At 43.7% G+C, this 16,239-nt stretch overlaps 1 protein-coding gene across 12 annotated transcripts in view; it reads right to left on the bottom strand.

Moving 5' to 3' along the window:
• The window catches only part of phldb1b (pleckstrin homology-like domain, family B, member 1b), a 102,660-nt gene that overhangs the window by 21,674 nt on the left and 64,747 nt on the right, over positions 1-16,239 (bottom strand). For 5 of the 12 annotated variants that reach the window (XM_072692218.1, XM_072692211.1, XM_072692214.1 and 2 more), the window contains 9 exons: positions 15,289-15,507; positions 14,628-14,774; positions 13,512-13,649; positions 11,431-11,490; positions 7,679-7,807; positions 5,424-5,579; positions 5,099-5,209; positions 2,394-2,483; positions 382-498 (listed from right to left, as the gene is read on the bottom strand). In XM_072692218.1, the coding sequence (XP_072548319.1) occupies positions 382-498; positions 2,394-2,483; positions 5,099-5,209; positions 5,424-5,579; positions 7,679-7,807; positions 11,431-11,490; positions 13,512-13,649; positions 14,628-14,774; positions 15,289-15,507 (1,167 nt within the window). The remainder of the gene's footprint in view (positions 1-381; positions 499-2,393; positions 2,484-5,098; positions 5,210-5,423; positions 5,580-7,678; positions 7,808-11,430; positions 11,491-13,511; positions 13,650-14,627; positions 14,775-15,288; positions 15,508-16,239) is intronic. The other 7 variants (XM_072692213.1, XM_072692217.1, XM_072692212.1 and 4 more) reach the window with 4 other exon arrangements.

Genomic DNA, 16,239 nt, shown 5'->3' with positions numbered 1-16,239 from the left:
AAGAGTTGTTTAAGGTTAATGTCTGGGTTCTTGTATTAGATACAGGGAAATGTCTCCATGGTAATCAGCCATATGCTTCAGATACAGCAGATAGAGATTGGGTGAAAAACACTGGAGTACTCGAACATCACTGACAGTGTAATTAATAATGCAGTGATCACGCAAACGCACACGCCAAGAAATGGGTCATGTATTAAGCAGGAAATCTGTATGAGTATGCAGCCTAAGTGCAAGCTGGCAAAGAGATACAGGAAAAAAGAGGAAAAAAGAGAGAGAGAGAGAGAGAGAGAGAGAGAGAGAGAGAGAGAGAGAGAGACAGAGAGAGACAGAGAGAGACAGAGAGAGAGAGGTGAAGGAATGAAGGTGTGAGCACTGTGATACCTCGCGGGGTGCAGCTACAGCTGGGGCAAGCGTAAGTGTAAGGCCGTGCTGAGCAGAGCTGCTGAGCTGAGGGCTGCTCGCATACATCCTAAACACATCCTCCATCCTGCAGTACTCCTGAGAGCGGCCGGCGCATTCACACGGGACAGAGTTCACACTGTCAGTTACTTGCCTTCATACAGCGCTCGGACTAGTTTCTTCATATACACACACACACACACACACACACACACACACACACACACACACACACACACACACACAGCCGACAAGTATATGCTCTGTGACTGGAACTGTGAAATCGGGGATCAGAAATGGTTAACGGCAAAATTTTGCACCGCTTTGATTTAGCGAAACGTTTCTGATTGTTTTTAGCGAAACCTTTCCCCACTGTGTTCCTTAAATTTAGCGAAACCTTTCCGACTGTGTTCCCTAAATTTAGCGAAACCTTTCCGACTGTGTTCCTTAAATTTAGCGAAACTTTTCCGACTGTGTTCCTTAAATTTAGCAAAACCTTTCCGACTGTATTCCCTTAATTTAGCGAAACGTTTCCGACTGTGTTCCCTAAATTTAGCGAAACCTTTCCGACAGTGTTCCTTAAATTTAGCGAAACTTTTCAGATTAAATTCCCTAAACGTAGTTAAACTTTTGGGACTGTGTTATTTTGATTTAGCATTACTTATCCTATTGTATTCCTTACATTTACATAAACCTTTAAAATGGAGTTTCTTAAATTTAGCTAAACGTTTCAACCTGTTTTCCTCCGATTGAGGTAAACATTTCCACATGAGCTTGTTAACTTTAGCTAAACTTTTCTGATTGAGTTCCTTAAATTTAGCTAAACTTTTTCGACTGTGGTTCATTAGATTTAACTAAACTTCTCCAATGGAGCTCCCAAAACATAGCAAAACCTTTCCAATTGTGTTCCCTTGATTAGACTAAACTGATCTACATTTAGCTAAATCTTTCGACGGTGTTGTTTTAAATTAGCTAAACCTAAATGGAGTTTCTTAAATTTAGCAAACTTTCCGATTGAGTTTCCTGAATTTAGCTAAACTTTTCAGACTCTGTTCCTTAGGTTTAGCTAAACCTTTCCCGTTGAGTTCCTTTGATTTAGCATAACGTTTCCAACTGTGTTCCTTTGATCTAGCGAAACATTTCCACTTGAGTTCGTTAAATTTAGGAAACATTTCCGATTGTTTTGTGTTCTAAGTACCATTTCCAATCCTGTTTCAAGTATTGCTTTCTACAGATGGTTTTGTGTTCATGACACAATAAACACACTGCAGTGCACTGCGGTGCAGTGATCATTCCCAATGTGAGGGTTTTTTTTTAGCAGCTCAGTCCAAGGTGACTGGCTGATAGTGTGGGATAGAGTGGGTGGGTGGGGTCTGTGTTTTGGTCAGTGTTTTGATGTGAGGAACACCCAGGCTGCATGCGCTGACTGTTCGAGCTCTACTACCTCCTGGGGTCTGCGGGGACATGAACCGCCGGAGGAAGTGTAAAAATAGGGAGCGGCCAGCCGACAGTAGGGGCTCTGGAAGTGGGCATCGTCTAACAGGTCGGTCTCGCTGATGCAACGCACATCCTGTTTAGAGGTTTGCATGTCAGCCACTGCCTGCCTCACAGGGCTTTCATTTCCTGTTTCCCCGCTCAGAAGTGATGTGCATCATTGATGGGATGTTTTAGGGGACATGCAGATACCAACAATTCAACCAGTCTGTTTGCTTTCGCAATAGCTGGAATCGTCTGAGTAAGCTTCTCTCGTAAGCATTAACCTCACAGTGTTACGTCCATCCATTTCACAATATCTTAGCAGTTTTAAATGGAAGACGACCTTACTGCATAAAAACCAACAAGCTATGAGCTCATTCAAAGTAAAACGGGTCAGAATGGATAAGAGAGGATATTAGAAAGCAGAGAGGGGATGAGAGGACATGTAAAGTCATTGCTGCTGCACTTCTTCACACCATTTCACAGATTTTTCGGCAGCAAAAATAAGCCAGGCTTACCTCCTTCATAGTGCTGGAGCTCTTTGGGAAAGTTCTGCCTCCAGTTAAGCTGAGGTATCTCTTCTCCAGACCAGCCAGCCGCTCCTTCTCCTAAAAAAAATATCCATTTGTGAGCTCCTGAAGCATCTACTGTGATGTGGACCAAGGCATATCTAAGATTCCTGCATAATTTATATGGTTGTGATAAAAACAATGTCATTCAGATGTAAAATGCTAGATTTGTACAGTAACCTGCAGAGCTTTTCAGGCATTAAACGCCCCAGGGATGTACCTGAAAAGAAACTGCTATCTTCTTATAGGCTTCTCGTGCTTCGTTGGCATCAGTAATTTTGATGCAATTAATCAGAGAGCTAGGCAGCTGCTTAGAGGAGGCCATGGCTGCAGATTGTTGGGACTAAGTTTGAAGGGTCAGAGTATTTAAAGCTTTTAAAGCTTAAAGAATTTGCATCACCTGTCGCCGTTACTAATGATGATTAACAAGCCATAGAAAAACAAAACAAGCTATTTAAGGTGTCAGAATAAACGTCATCAGATAGCTCAAATCTCTTGGGGTGGCCAAACTTTAACATGATTGTTGAAATGTTTGTGATGAGGTTCTTTTAATTTAGCTAAACTGTTCTGATTTAGTACCTTCAATTTAGTAAAACTTTTCCAATTGTGGTCCAATAATTCAGCTAAACTTTTCTAAATATATTCCTTTAATTCAGCTAAACTTTTCTAAATATATTCCTTTAATTCAGCTAAACTTTTCTAAATATATTCCTTTAGTTCAGCTAAACGTTTCTAAATATATTCCTTTAATTCAGCTAAACTTTTCTAAATATATTCCTTTAGTTCAGCTAAACGTTTCTAAATATATTCCTTTAGTTCAGCTAAACATTTCTAAATATATTCCTTTAAATTAGCTAAACATTTCTAAATATATTCCTTTAATTCAGCTAAACGTTTCTAAATATATTCCTTTAGTTCAGCTAAACGTTTCTAAATATATTCCTTTAGTTCAGCTAAACTTTTCTAAATATATTCCTTTAGTTCAGCTAAACTTTTCTAAATATATTCCTTTAGTTCAGCTAAACTTTTCTAAATATATTCCTTTAGTTCAGCTAAACTTTTCTAAATATATTCCTTTAGTTCAGCTAAACTTTTCTAAATATATTCCTTTAAATTAGCTAAACTTTTCTACATATATTCCTTTAAATTAGCTAAACTTTTCTACATATATTCCTTTAATTCAGCTAAACTTTTCTACATATATTCCTTTAATTCAGCTAAACTTTTCTACATATATTCCTTTAATTCAGCTAAACTTTTCTACATATATTCATTTAATTCAGCTAAACTTTTCTACATATATTCCTTTAATTCAGCTAAACCTTTCTACATATGTTCCTTTAATTCAGCTAAACTTTTCTACATATATTCCTTTAGTTCAGCTAAACTTTTCTACATATATTCCTTTAATTCAGCTAAACTTTTCTAAATATATTCCTTTAATTCAGCTAAACTTTTCTACATATATTCCTTTAATTCAGCTAAACTTTTCTAAATATATTCCTTTAATTCAGCTAAACTTTTCTAAATATATTCCTTTAATTCAGCTAAACTTTTCTAAATATATTTCTTTAAATTAGCTAAACTTTTCTACATATATTCCTTTAATTTAGCTAAACTTTTACACATATATTCCTTTAATTTAGCTAAACTTTTACACATATATTCCTTTAATTTAGCTAAACTTTTACGATTGATTTTCTTGAATTTAGCTAAACTTTTCCCATTGTGTTTCAATAATTTAGCAAAATCTTTGGAGATTGTGCTATTTTAATTTAGCTAAACTTTTCCAATTCAGTGTCTTTAGTTTAGCTAAACATTTGTGATTAAGTTCATTTAATTTAATAAATCTTTTCAACCTTTCCTTTAATTTAGCTAAACTTTATAGATTTAGTTTCTTTACTTTGGCTAAACTTTTTCAACATTATGGGTTCACTGATGATTCTGGCCAGTAAATAAGTATCTGGCACTTGCAGTGTAGACATCATGACTCCTGGATTCTCTACAACAACCCGTCTCTCACCAAACCAAATGACTTCATCTGCATTTCATCATTAAACTATGCAGAACTCTTTAGGAAACTAAAAAGGGTCATGCTGTCATGGAGATGAGGTGAACAGACCTTATCTATGACTTGCAGCAGTGAGTCACGTTTTCAGTTAACAACCAATGCCTGCAGAGTGGTGGCATTTTAAACCAGAAAAAGAAAATAGCCTAGACGTTACTCCTTGCCAGTGTTTTGACTGCGGCTAAGCTAGACGCTTTCCATCACAACACGGTTTAATTAGAGACACATAAATGTTGTGTGTGGCAATTATACACTTTCAGTGTTTAAGACAAACAGTGCATTCACAGACACAAAAATGAGCTTTCCTAAAAAAAAAGGCAACAAATTAGTTCAGAATGTGTCACAGTACACTAAAAAGGAAACACTGTCAAGAAACTTTTGGCAAGATTGGGCAAAAACCTTGTACCTCCATTTTTGCCATGTTTAACTTGGAAAACCTGCTTCCATTGACTTTGCAGGTTTTGGTGTGACGGTATCTACCACCTAAAAACGACTGATCTCTAGCCATCATGACACATCATATCTTGTTGAATGAGCATCTGCAAGAGGCTAATGTGATCCGCTAATGGACAGCACAATGGTTTACCTTCTGAAGCAGCTGGAAGGTCACACTCCGGTCCTTGGCCAGCCTCTCGAACTCCTGCGCGGCCTGCAGGCCCAGCTGACTGGCCTGGTTCTCCAGAGCTGCCACCTTCTCCTGCACAGCAACAAACACCAGGCCAGTTTAGGGATTTTAAGCAAGGATGGCGGCAAGAACACCATCAGTTGATCCACCATCAGTTTTTCATTGCGTGTGGAATGAGCTCGAACACTGTGGCCAGATAAAGCTTCAACAACCAGGACGAACCAGGACTAGGATCACACCAGAGCTTTAGAGAAAGAGTGTGTGATCTTGCCGGTGTGCTGTTTACCTTCCTCTTGGACACACTGCTCTGGTACTGGGCCCTCTCTTGCAGGAGCTGCTGGGAGATGGTCTCACGCTCTTCTTCCAGACTGCTCTCCTTCTCCAGCTGCTGGAACTCGAGGTCCTCAAACTGCTTGGTTTCTGCCTCCAGAGTCTCTGCTTCCTATCATATACACATGCACCAAGCACAGGGTCAGAAAGCAGCATCGGAGGTCCACGCAGCAGGCCGTTCCAGCCATGCTCTTGAGTAGCAGATAGAGAAGTGGAGGGCACTGGACAGGACACACAGCCTAACAGCCTTACAGCCACTGCACAGAAAGCTACACGCCGCCAGGCCTGGGGTGAGTGACTTGGCTTGACATACTGTACGTTATGTCTTCACTGAGACACCAGCTATAGTGCTGACATCGCTGGAATGCTCAGTAGTGTAGGCTTCGCATACACTGATCAGCCAGAACATTAAAACCACTGCCAGATGAAGTCAATAACATTGATTATCTGGTAAAGGGGTGGGATCTACATAGTAGATCTTGTGGGGTGTTTCTGCTATGCAGTGGCCAGTACCTACCAAACTGGCCACATGCTCCAAGAAAAGGACAACCAGCTCACTGATGTGATCCATAGTGGTCCCACTTACAACTTACAGGACTTAAAGGATCTGCTGCTTGGTGCCAGACACCACAGGGCGCCTCTAGAAGCCGTGTGGAGGTTGCGGCATTGCTGGTGGGTTTAATGTTGTGGCTGATGGGTGTATATAACCATGGTGTTGGCCCTGGTGTATTTACATTGTGCATAGTACTACATCTTTGATGAAGCCCTGATGCTAATCTCGTCTCTACTGCTGAAAAAGCTGAAAAAGAGAAAGAAAAAAAAGAAAGAAAAGCTTTGCTTGATCTGCAGTGAATCCCTCGTGCTTTCCAAACAGATCTCAAGGACGCTGGGCAGCCCTTGATGTCATATCATCAAACTGCTTTTGACACAGAAAAGCCCGAGGGCTCAGAGAGTTTATGTCATCACTGCTTTCTCGGAGCAGCCCGCAGGGTTTGCGTCTCTGAAAGCGGGCTAGTCATGGAAAATTCCGCCTAAAAAAAAAAAAAAAAACATGGCCCGACGATGCGTCCTCTGCACCCAGATGAGCACAGCATAAACTACATGAGGAAATATTCCCTAATATTCCAAACAAAGCAGCAGCGTTCCAGAGTCAAAAAATGAAGACAAATAAAGTCATTCAGAGTTTTGTTTTTTGATTGTTTTGTTTGGTTTATTTTACAGTAGAGGTGAATGGAACCAGAGGTCTAAAAACTTTGAATGGCTTTAAAAGCTACAGCACGCAAAACTGTTCCACGAAACTGTTCTGAATACACTGTCTGGTGCCTGAAACAATGTTTCACAAAAAAGTTTGCGAAGGTTTGGGCCTAAATGCGTTAAGGCTGAGAGGTAGGTTGTGTGTCGCAAGGCAAAATAGTCCCCTGAGATTTACCACTGTTTTACTGTTATCGGTACATCTAAAAACTAGCGTTTCTCTATAACACAACATTTCAGACCAAACTGCTCTGAATGACTTTACCTGCATTTCAACGAATGAATTATTCTGCAATTTGGCAACATCAGTGAAGTTCCCCTTTAACCTTTCAGACAGGCAAAACCATTTGGATATGGGGAAAAAAAAAAAACGATAAGCAGACGACTTGATCCACCGGTTAATCTCTACATTCATTAATAGATTAGTAGAAAGGTTAGGTGTTAAAAGGTAGCCGAGCAGACCTGAACACACGTGCACAGCTCTCGACTGAGGACAGAACTAACTACAGTCGACTGACTTAACCTGAGGTCACCACGCGGCCCTCGCTCTTCCAGCAGATTTAAAGGAGCAGTTCAACCTAATAAGGCTAGCATGGCTTACGATATTTAAAAAAAGGCCAGATTCATCATTCGCCACCATGCTAGCCTTCACGGTCAAGCAGTCTCTTTAAAGCTGCCATTACACACTCCCTTCCTTTTGAGTTTCCAGCAGATTTCATGAGGCGGAAAGAGCGCAGCGTCATACTTGTGCATGTGCATCATGCGTACCAACAGCCCACATCTGTTGAAGGCTCCAAAGTGACTGGTTGGGGAATGGGGAATGTCTGTGTGCGTGTTTGTGTGTGTGTGCGCATGCAGAGAGGCGTCTGAAGTTGGTGTGTTTGGGTCCACAGAGGGTCATTCGAGGTTGTGGGCAGCAGCACTGCTGACAGTCCCGGTGTCTGCGGGGGCGAGACTGACCCTTTTGAGTTGTTCCTGTAACTGCTCCCGTAGCGACTCGGGGCAGTTATGGAGCTGGCTCTTCAACTCATTGTAGGCGTCCTGAAGCCTCTCCAGGGCTTCCCTCTGGGTGTCAACATTAGCCCTCTCCTAGAGAAACCGTCCAGGGGAAAGGAGGGAGAGAGAGAGAGAGAGAGAGAGAGAGAGAGAGAGAGAGAGAGAGAGAGAGAGAGAGAAAACACACTGCTCAAATCCACGCCATGCACAAGCACCTGAGGTTAGAGGACACGACAGACTTGGTTGGGCCAGAGACAACAGACAGTACAGCTACTGTAGCATTGATTAGAACACACACTGTTCACACTCAGTGGACGACACGGCAGATCTGCACATGTGGAGTAAACTGTGCCTACACAGCAAGACTACAGGACTGAAGGCCTTCAGCAGGGCCGAACAGGTTTCTATTTTCAGGCATGTCTTGGCCTTTGGAAGCTTTGGCTGAAGAATAATATCCCGCTGGTATGCGCATGGTGGGTGTTACGCCACCTCAGTCTGATGGCTGAACCAAACGGCTTAGTTCCTGAGGCCTGGCGTCATAAACTAGCGTAGCTGGCGGTTTTCCTTTCTTTCATCTCGGAAAGAAAGATTTGCGACAACAGTCTGATGATTACTGACGCTAACCTTTGGAAGTTAGTCTTTAGATCATTCTAGGTCTACATTGACATGCCTGAATGCATACGGGTCCCATTCATGCATTTTCCGTCTTACGGAGGGATAGAACATTCCGAGGCACAACACAACACACATTTTCCCCCGTACTCTGTCTGTGTGGCTGAGTCAAACATGAAAAAAAATATATATATATACTTAAAATATAATAAATAAATTAATTAAAATATATAAATATATGGGGAAAATTGAATCCTCAAAGGCTAAGAGGACCCCAGAGAAATTCTGTTGTGCTCACACTGAACAGAGTAGGGCATTTGACACGGTCAAGATCAGCATACGCAACTAGCACATAAACCTACAGGCACATGAAATGGCTTAAAATGCTGTACCTTAAGACTGCAAATATCCAATCTATGCCAAACAACTAGAAGTAGCCAGTAACTAATGTGTTGAGGCCTTCTGGGTAAAAGCTGAGGTAATAACTGACCTCTAAATTCTGAAAGAATAGTCAACCAAAATCTAAGCTTCAACCTGATGAAATTCACTGTGGGGCTGCGCAATATGGACATAAAATGCATAATAATAATAATGATAATTCAAATATAATATGCTTATAACAATACTACACAAAGTGCTGTACAGTATTGAGGCCAAACTTACATACACTCATCATGAATATTATTTGGAGTTCAATTACTTCTCTGAACTGTTCTTTTTCTGGGGCAGAATAAGTGTACCCATTAGTTTGCTGCTGACCACATGGACAAAGAACAAGCTGCTTAGTGGACGGCTTTATGGTCAAATGAGAATCAAATCTGTCGGGAGGAGTAAAGGTGATGCGTTCAAGCCCAAGAACACCGTACCTGCTGTTAAGCATGGTGGTGGTAGTATCATGCTCTGGGGCTGCTTTGCTCCTTGTGCGGGTTGTACACTACACAAAGTGGATGGAATAATAAAGGGAAATTCTGCTAGAAGTTTGTGCAATGCTACCAAGGGCCCTATTTTAGCGATCTTTTGGCGAGCAGACAACCGACATCAATAATTAAGTGTCTTAATTAAATCATGGGTGTGTACAGTAAACCAATAAGCGTGTCACTCGCCATTCCCTTTAAGAGCCCGGTGCGGTCTGACTTTGGCGGATTAATATTTCAATGAATATGCACCTGTGTTGACAATTCATTGCCAAGACAGCAATGTACTGCCTAGGTTGTTCTCAGTCAGTGGTGCCAAGACAGCAATATGCCAGAAATGACCTGACCTGAACACACCTATTTCCGAGACCGCCACGCACATTGGCGTAGATGTATTCACAATCACCTCTGCTGTTTAAACAACGCAGGCGGAAGAAGTGAATATAGACTGTTGGCGGGGTGTAAGATAGCAATGAGCAACAGTGTCTGGTCGAGGTGCAAGGGACATTTAACCAAATATTAGGTATGCTGTATATATTTTTGACCCTTAGTTCTGCTGAAGAAAAAAAACAGTTTAAAGAAGTCACTGAAAGACTAAACAGTGCCATGGCATTTATCTGCATGATGAGTGTATGGAAACTTCTACTTCAACTGTATAAACTTAACAAAATACAGTAAAATAAAACAATATCATACAATTATATATTCTTCTTATTATTATTATAATATATTAATTTAAATTTAATTATTTGTGAAATTGTAAAAATAGTAAAATTTGCTTTATTACAAGCCAGACAAAACAGAAAGGCCCTAACCCTCAACACTCATTTACATTTATGGCATTTAGCTGACGCTCTTATCCAGAGCGACTTACAAGGTTACTCATATTACAGAGGTGGGCCAATGGAGTGTTAGGAGTCTTGCCCAAAGACTCTCATTGGTGTAGCGCAGCATAGTCACCCAGACCGGGAATCGAACCCTGGTCTCCCACATGGTGTGGTAGCTCAGTGGCAGGTGTTATCTGTTGCGCCACACCAACCACACTTATTACACACTATGGTGTGTATCTACAGGGACTTTTGTACGGACTGGTGGAGCTATTCTTTGTAATAACACTTTCGGCCGCTGGCGGCCCATGGTTGATAAAAACTGTGCATAATCTTGTTGATTATCACAGTAATGATATATGGTGATACAAAAAAAGAAAATCAGGCTTGGTCCCAAACAACTACTCAAATAGTTAAAGTACACCTCCTTAAATTTACACAGCCCCCTTTTAATGTATTGCTAATTTTGTGAAAAGTGCCATATTGTGATGTAGTATTGTGGGTAAGTAGTGAAATCACTCCCTCCTAAGGCCATATTAGCACCAACCGAATGACTGTAATGCTGCACATGCAATAGAATTTCCTAGATTCTGTTCTGGCAGCCTGTAACGACGTGTCTCACAGAAACTCATACAGACACGATATGATTCACTGCTACTCTAAAGCAGGATTCAGGCGGTATGGCCTTCATCTGTAGGAACATCTACGCTATAGGTCCTTTCTATTAAGAGTAAAGTTTAACCTAACTTCCCAAACAGAAGGCATTCAAGTGTGTTTCCCAGAGTCCCACACAGTTACCACCAGCGTACAAGCTACCAAGAACCACCACAACCACTAGCAGGAACAGCGCCCAAGAATAACCACCATAAACCACACGGATGTGAGACGAGCCTCGAGAAACAGATGCAAAGAGGAGCCCGTATGTGCGTGGGGCTCCGCTGACCCCTGCGCCAATTAGGCTGCTAACACCAGCACGCTCATCTTCAAGTTCTGAGTTTGTGCTCAGCTAAAAGGCTTAGAGACAGAGGGGATGGGAGAGACAGGGAGACACAGAGAGAGCAGCAGAGTAGGCGTAAGTGCAGAGTGGAGCGATGAGTGGATTAGGGGTTAATGGAGGCTGGTTAGTGAAGCCAAGCTGTGTGTAGAGGACCTGATGAGGGACCAAAAGAATCCAAAATTGACCTGTACTGAATGTTGCCCTAAGGAACAGTGAAATCGCCAAAACGCTAATTCTGACTTGACCAATGAGACGCTAAACTCCTCAGATCCTCTGATGGAGATGGCCAGATGTGATGGATAATGGTTTGGGCTAGTTTTGTAACCGTGTCCCTTTTTTATTGTCTTTTTTTTGTTTGTTTTTTACCTGGGGATGGCAAAAGCGACCAGCATAGGTCTGGAGAGGCCATCCTGGAGAATAGCATGCCTTTAAGGAATGTCAAAGACCAGAGAAGGCTGTTCAGTCCAGAGAGGCTCACCAGCATTACATACACACACACACACACATACATTCACATTGTACTTCTAACTAGACAGAGCTTACTTGGGTCTCCCAAAAACGTCATGTGACGAGCACTTTAAGCAATGGTTTGCCAAAAATGAAATGCACACAAGGTCCCCCTCACCCCAGCTGCAGTGGGCCATGTTTGGTGTCCAAAGTGAATGCAGATGCATAATAATGGCAGCTAATAGAGCACACCTACGTCTTCACATAATGGGTGTATCAGAAAATACAATCTGCAGGAATGTCCACAGATACTATACCATACAAAAGAAGATACAGAGCAGCTTCTATATACTGCTGAGATATCACAGCAACCACCCTCTAGCTACCGCCTGAGACGCCCCGTTTACAACCCTGTAGCAAGTACCAGAGACACCCTATCAACCACCACAGATCTCAAGGCAACCACCCTCTATATGCTTTGATTCACTACTGATTCAATTCAGGCCTTCTATTATTTATCTCAATAATTCATTGAGATTAATAACAAACATCAATCGTAGAGTCTAAACAGGAGACTCAAATCAGTGGCTGAACGTTCGCTTTTTCCTTGAAGGAATGAATAGTGGAATGTTCTGACTCATGAATCATTCTCACAATCTCATAGGCAAGCATAAAAGCAACCTCCTGGAATACCATAGCAACCACAAAGTAAACCCTGCGAAACCAACTAAGATCACAACAACCATCTGAGACACCATTAACCACTTTCTAGCAACCACCTGAGACACCATTGCAACCACAAGAGATAACACATCTACCACTCTCTAGCAACCTCCTGGGACACCACAGAAACCACCAGAGCAGCCCCATCTCTCACCCTCTAGCATTCACCTGAGACACCATAGCAACCACCACAGATATAGCAACCACCCTCTAGGAACAACCACAACAGCAACCCGAGACACCCCATCAACCACCCTCTAGCAATCACCTGAGATACCCAATCAACCACCACAGATAATCATAGCAACCAGCCTCTAGTAACTGTATGAAGCATCACAACAGCCACCTGATATACCCTTGCAAGCATACTCTAGGAACCACCTGAGATACCCTATCAACCACCACAGATATCACAGCAACCATCTTAGACACCATAACAGCCACCTGAGATACCCTCTCAACCACACTCTAGCAACCACCTAAAATACCCCATCAACCACTACGGATATCATAGCAACCACTCTTTAGTAACCATCTGAGACATCATAACATCCACCTGAGATACCCTCTTAACCACACTCTAGCTACCACTTGAAATACCTCATCACCCCCCTGAGATACCATAAGAACCACTTAGCAACTAATCCAGCTACAATGTGTCTGCATTTGGCTCTGTAAGGCTCTAGGAGTGCAGGTCAGTTGTTGCGTGACGTGGGGTAGCAAGCGCTAGAAGAACTAAAGCTAACAGCACCAGATGCATCTGTAGCGAGAGACCTTTTTCATGTAACTCTCTCGCGCTCTATCTCTCTCTCTCTCTCTCTCTCTCTCTCTCACACACACACAGACGCACACCAAGGGTGTGCATCGGTTGATGAGTGTATGGAATAGCGATAGCTGCACCAGTTTTTAGTCAAATCCCTTTGAAACTCAAGCTAGATCCAGACTCGTGAATCGCTGCAGCTGTACCTGCTGTTCTGCTGTTCTGCTTCCAAGCAGCGGCTTTTCCACCCTGCTGCGTAAGCTTCCACAACCTCAGCTTGCCTTGTGCCCCCAGAGCAAATCCAATGAGGCAAACTTCAGACATCTAGCATGTCTGCGCTGAGGGACCGAAATCGGGCTAAGTGGACAGTTGTGTATATCTGTTTTTTGGCTGAACCACCACTTTCATATTTCTCATTTCTCACTTTTCATTACAGAATATTTATTTCTGCATGTTACTGTGTGTATTCAAAAGGTCTTCTTTAAGCCAGGGGGATGTATTTTAGTGCGTGCTTTACCTTGTCTTTCTCCCTCTGGATGGCGCTCTCCAGTTCGTTGAGTTTGTGCTGCAGCTGGTTGACGATTTCAGTCTCCGCCTCAATCTGCTCCAACTCTGCCTGTTTCTCCCCCTGCAGCAAAGCCCTCTCCATCTCCGCCTGCACGGAAACACACACACACACACACACACACACAAATCTTGAGCTGTAAATGACATTCTCCTCTCCTCAGGGCACTGCTTTCTATAATCCAGCTCTAATCCCTAACAATTAGAACCTTCCTTTGTGCATGTAAACTTTACCACACACACAGTCTGAGGTTAAGTCTGGGGGGTAGAGGTGGGGGGTAATGGTTTGAATGGGTTGGCATTTTTTCAACACCTGAGACACCATAGCAACTACCTGAGATGCCCTGTCTACCACCCTCCAGCAACCATCTGACATGCTTCATCCACCACTCTCCAGCAACCATCTGAGATACTATAGCAACTACCTGAGATGCCCCGTCTACCACCCTCCAGCAACAATCTGAGATGCTTCATCCACCACTCTCCAGCAACCATCTGAGATACTATAGCAACTACCCGAGCGGCTCCATTTACTACCTTCCAGCAACTATCTGAGATACCATAGCAAGTACCCGAGATGCTCCATCTACCACCCCCAGCAACCACCTGAGAAACCATAGCAACCACCTCAGATGCCCCTTTTACCAGCCTCCAGCAACCACCTGAGACACCATTGCAACTACCAGAGATGCTACATCTACCACCCTCCAGCAACTACCTTGGATACCATAGCAACTATCCGAGATGCCCCATCTACCACCCTCTAGCAACCACCCGAGACATGGAATGGTTTAAAAATCTGGCAAACAAAGCCACAGACTGAGTGACCTCGGGCTGATGAGTGGACTTCAGAAGACCTGTTTGAGCTGAATTAGCTTCAGCAGAGAAGGAGGTGTAATGGCAGTTGTTTACGGACGTAACCGGCTGATTCGTACAGGATAAGGAATCTGTGTAATTTCCCCCAAATTACAAACCAGCGATGACCTGGACGGATCAGGACTAAAGAGCTGCTGACTCGACTGGAATTCCACCCAGGCATGGTGCGTGCGTGTCTGCTCGCGCGGTTCACCTCCTGTTTGGACTCCTGTAGCTGCTGTTCCAGCTCTGTGACCCGAGCCTTCAGCTCATCGACCCTCGTCAGCACTCGCACCCGCTCCTCCTCCAGATAGCCCAGCTCCAGCGCGGACCCGCTGCCAGAGACTGCCGATTCGTCCACCTACACACACACACACACACACACACACACACACACACACAGGCCGTTTAACACAGGTCTTTGCGACACGGTTCACATCTTCTCATCTAGATCATTCTTCAAGTAGTACAGTGGAGGCATGTGGAATATTTCTGATGGGGAAACCCTACTGGAGCCTCCTGCTTCTTCAGATGGACTTAGGCTCCACCCACACGTATCTGAGAATTTTCAGTGTGCAGTGTGGCCGAAAATGAAAACGGCGCTTTATAAAAACGCTGACACAGCCATGTTTATGGCTGAATCTCAAATACCTCCTTACTCCCTACATAGTGAACTACGCAAGTCATAACACTACAGTGTCTACACCCAGACTTCAGCACCACATTTCAGATTTCCATATATGAGTAAATGTAAATACTGTCCTTTTATAATAACGCAATTCCGACAATCTACCACGGCGGTCACTGATGCTAAACGGCAGCCGAACTGCCAGAGAAAGAGGCCCTGACCTCTGCAGGGCGTGTGTTGTCCTCACCTCCTGGTGCGTGCTCTCCGTGCTGCTGCACTCCTCTCTCACATTTTCCTCATCGCTCTCCCTCTGCCTGGGAGCCAGCCTCAGCGAGGTGGCGCTGGCCGCATCCATGGAAGGCCGCCTGACCCCCGGCGTATCCAACCCGGAGAAGCCCATGCCCGGCTCGTCGCCCTTGTTGTACTCCGCACACAGGTTCAGGATGGTCTCCAGCCGCTGCCGCTCCTGAAAGAACCACAAACAGGGGCCGAAGTCAGAGGAGCGCTCCGGTCAGAGAGAGCACTGATAGCAATCTGAGAGAGGCGGAAAGAAACACAAGGGCAGCTGTCTGGAGCTGCTCTTATCAGGGCCGGGGTCTTCAACCACACTGAAACACCAAGTTCTGACTCCTGGGACACACACACACACACACACACACACACACACACACACACACACACACACACTACCATATAAAGGAGCAGAGACCTCCCGATCTGTGTGGTTCCTCCCTCATCTGAACAAGCAAGCCAACACGACTCCGATCTCCTGCAGCTTCTGTCTCTGAAGGACAACAGCTGCCCTGACTAGTGTCTCAAGCCCACCTTGAAGCACACATGGGGGAGGGGGTGCTGGAGCACACGGACCTTCTAACACTGCATAGCAGCTCTGACACAAATATGTGGACAGACCGGCTCCAGGCTTTATTAAATTCAGAGCATTCCTTAATGTCTTCTCACACTGAATGCAGTTTATAGCAGATGGTTGGGGGTTAAAAGGTGAAAATGCATTATTTTATACCCTCCAAGCTGGATTTTCATGGGCAAACTGAACCAGCTTGACCAATAACGGCCGTCTCTGGCACGGACAAGACGGTAGCCAACATTGGTTTGGCTCCAGCACCTAAAATCTAGGGATGTCCCGATCCGATCCAGTAGGGGCTTTATGTCTGACACATTGTCTCGGACACTGTTTGAG

The sequence above is a fragment of the Salminus brasiliensis genome, chromosome 11, assembly GCF_030463535.1.
Source record: "Salminus brasiliensis chromosome 11, fSalBra1.hap2, whole genome shotgun sequence".
In the NCBI taxonomy this organism is placed as follows: domain Eukaryota; kingdom Metazoa; phylum Chordata; class Actinopteri; order Characiformes; family Bryconidae; genus Salminus; species Salminus brasiliensis.
This window is presented reverse-complemented; position numbering and strand designations above follow the sequence as displayed.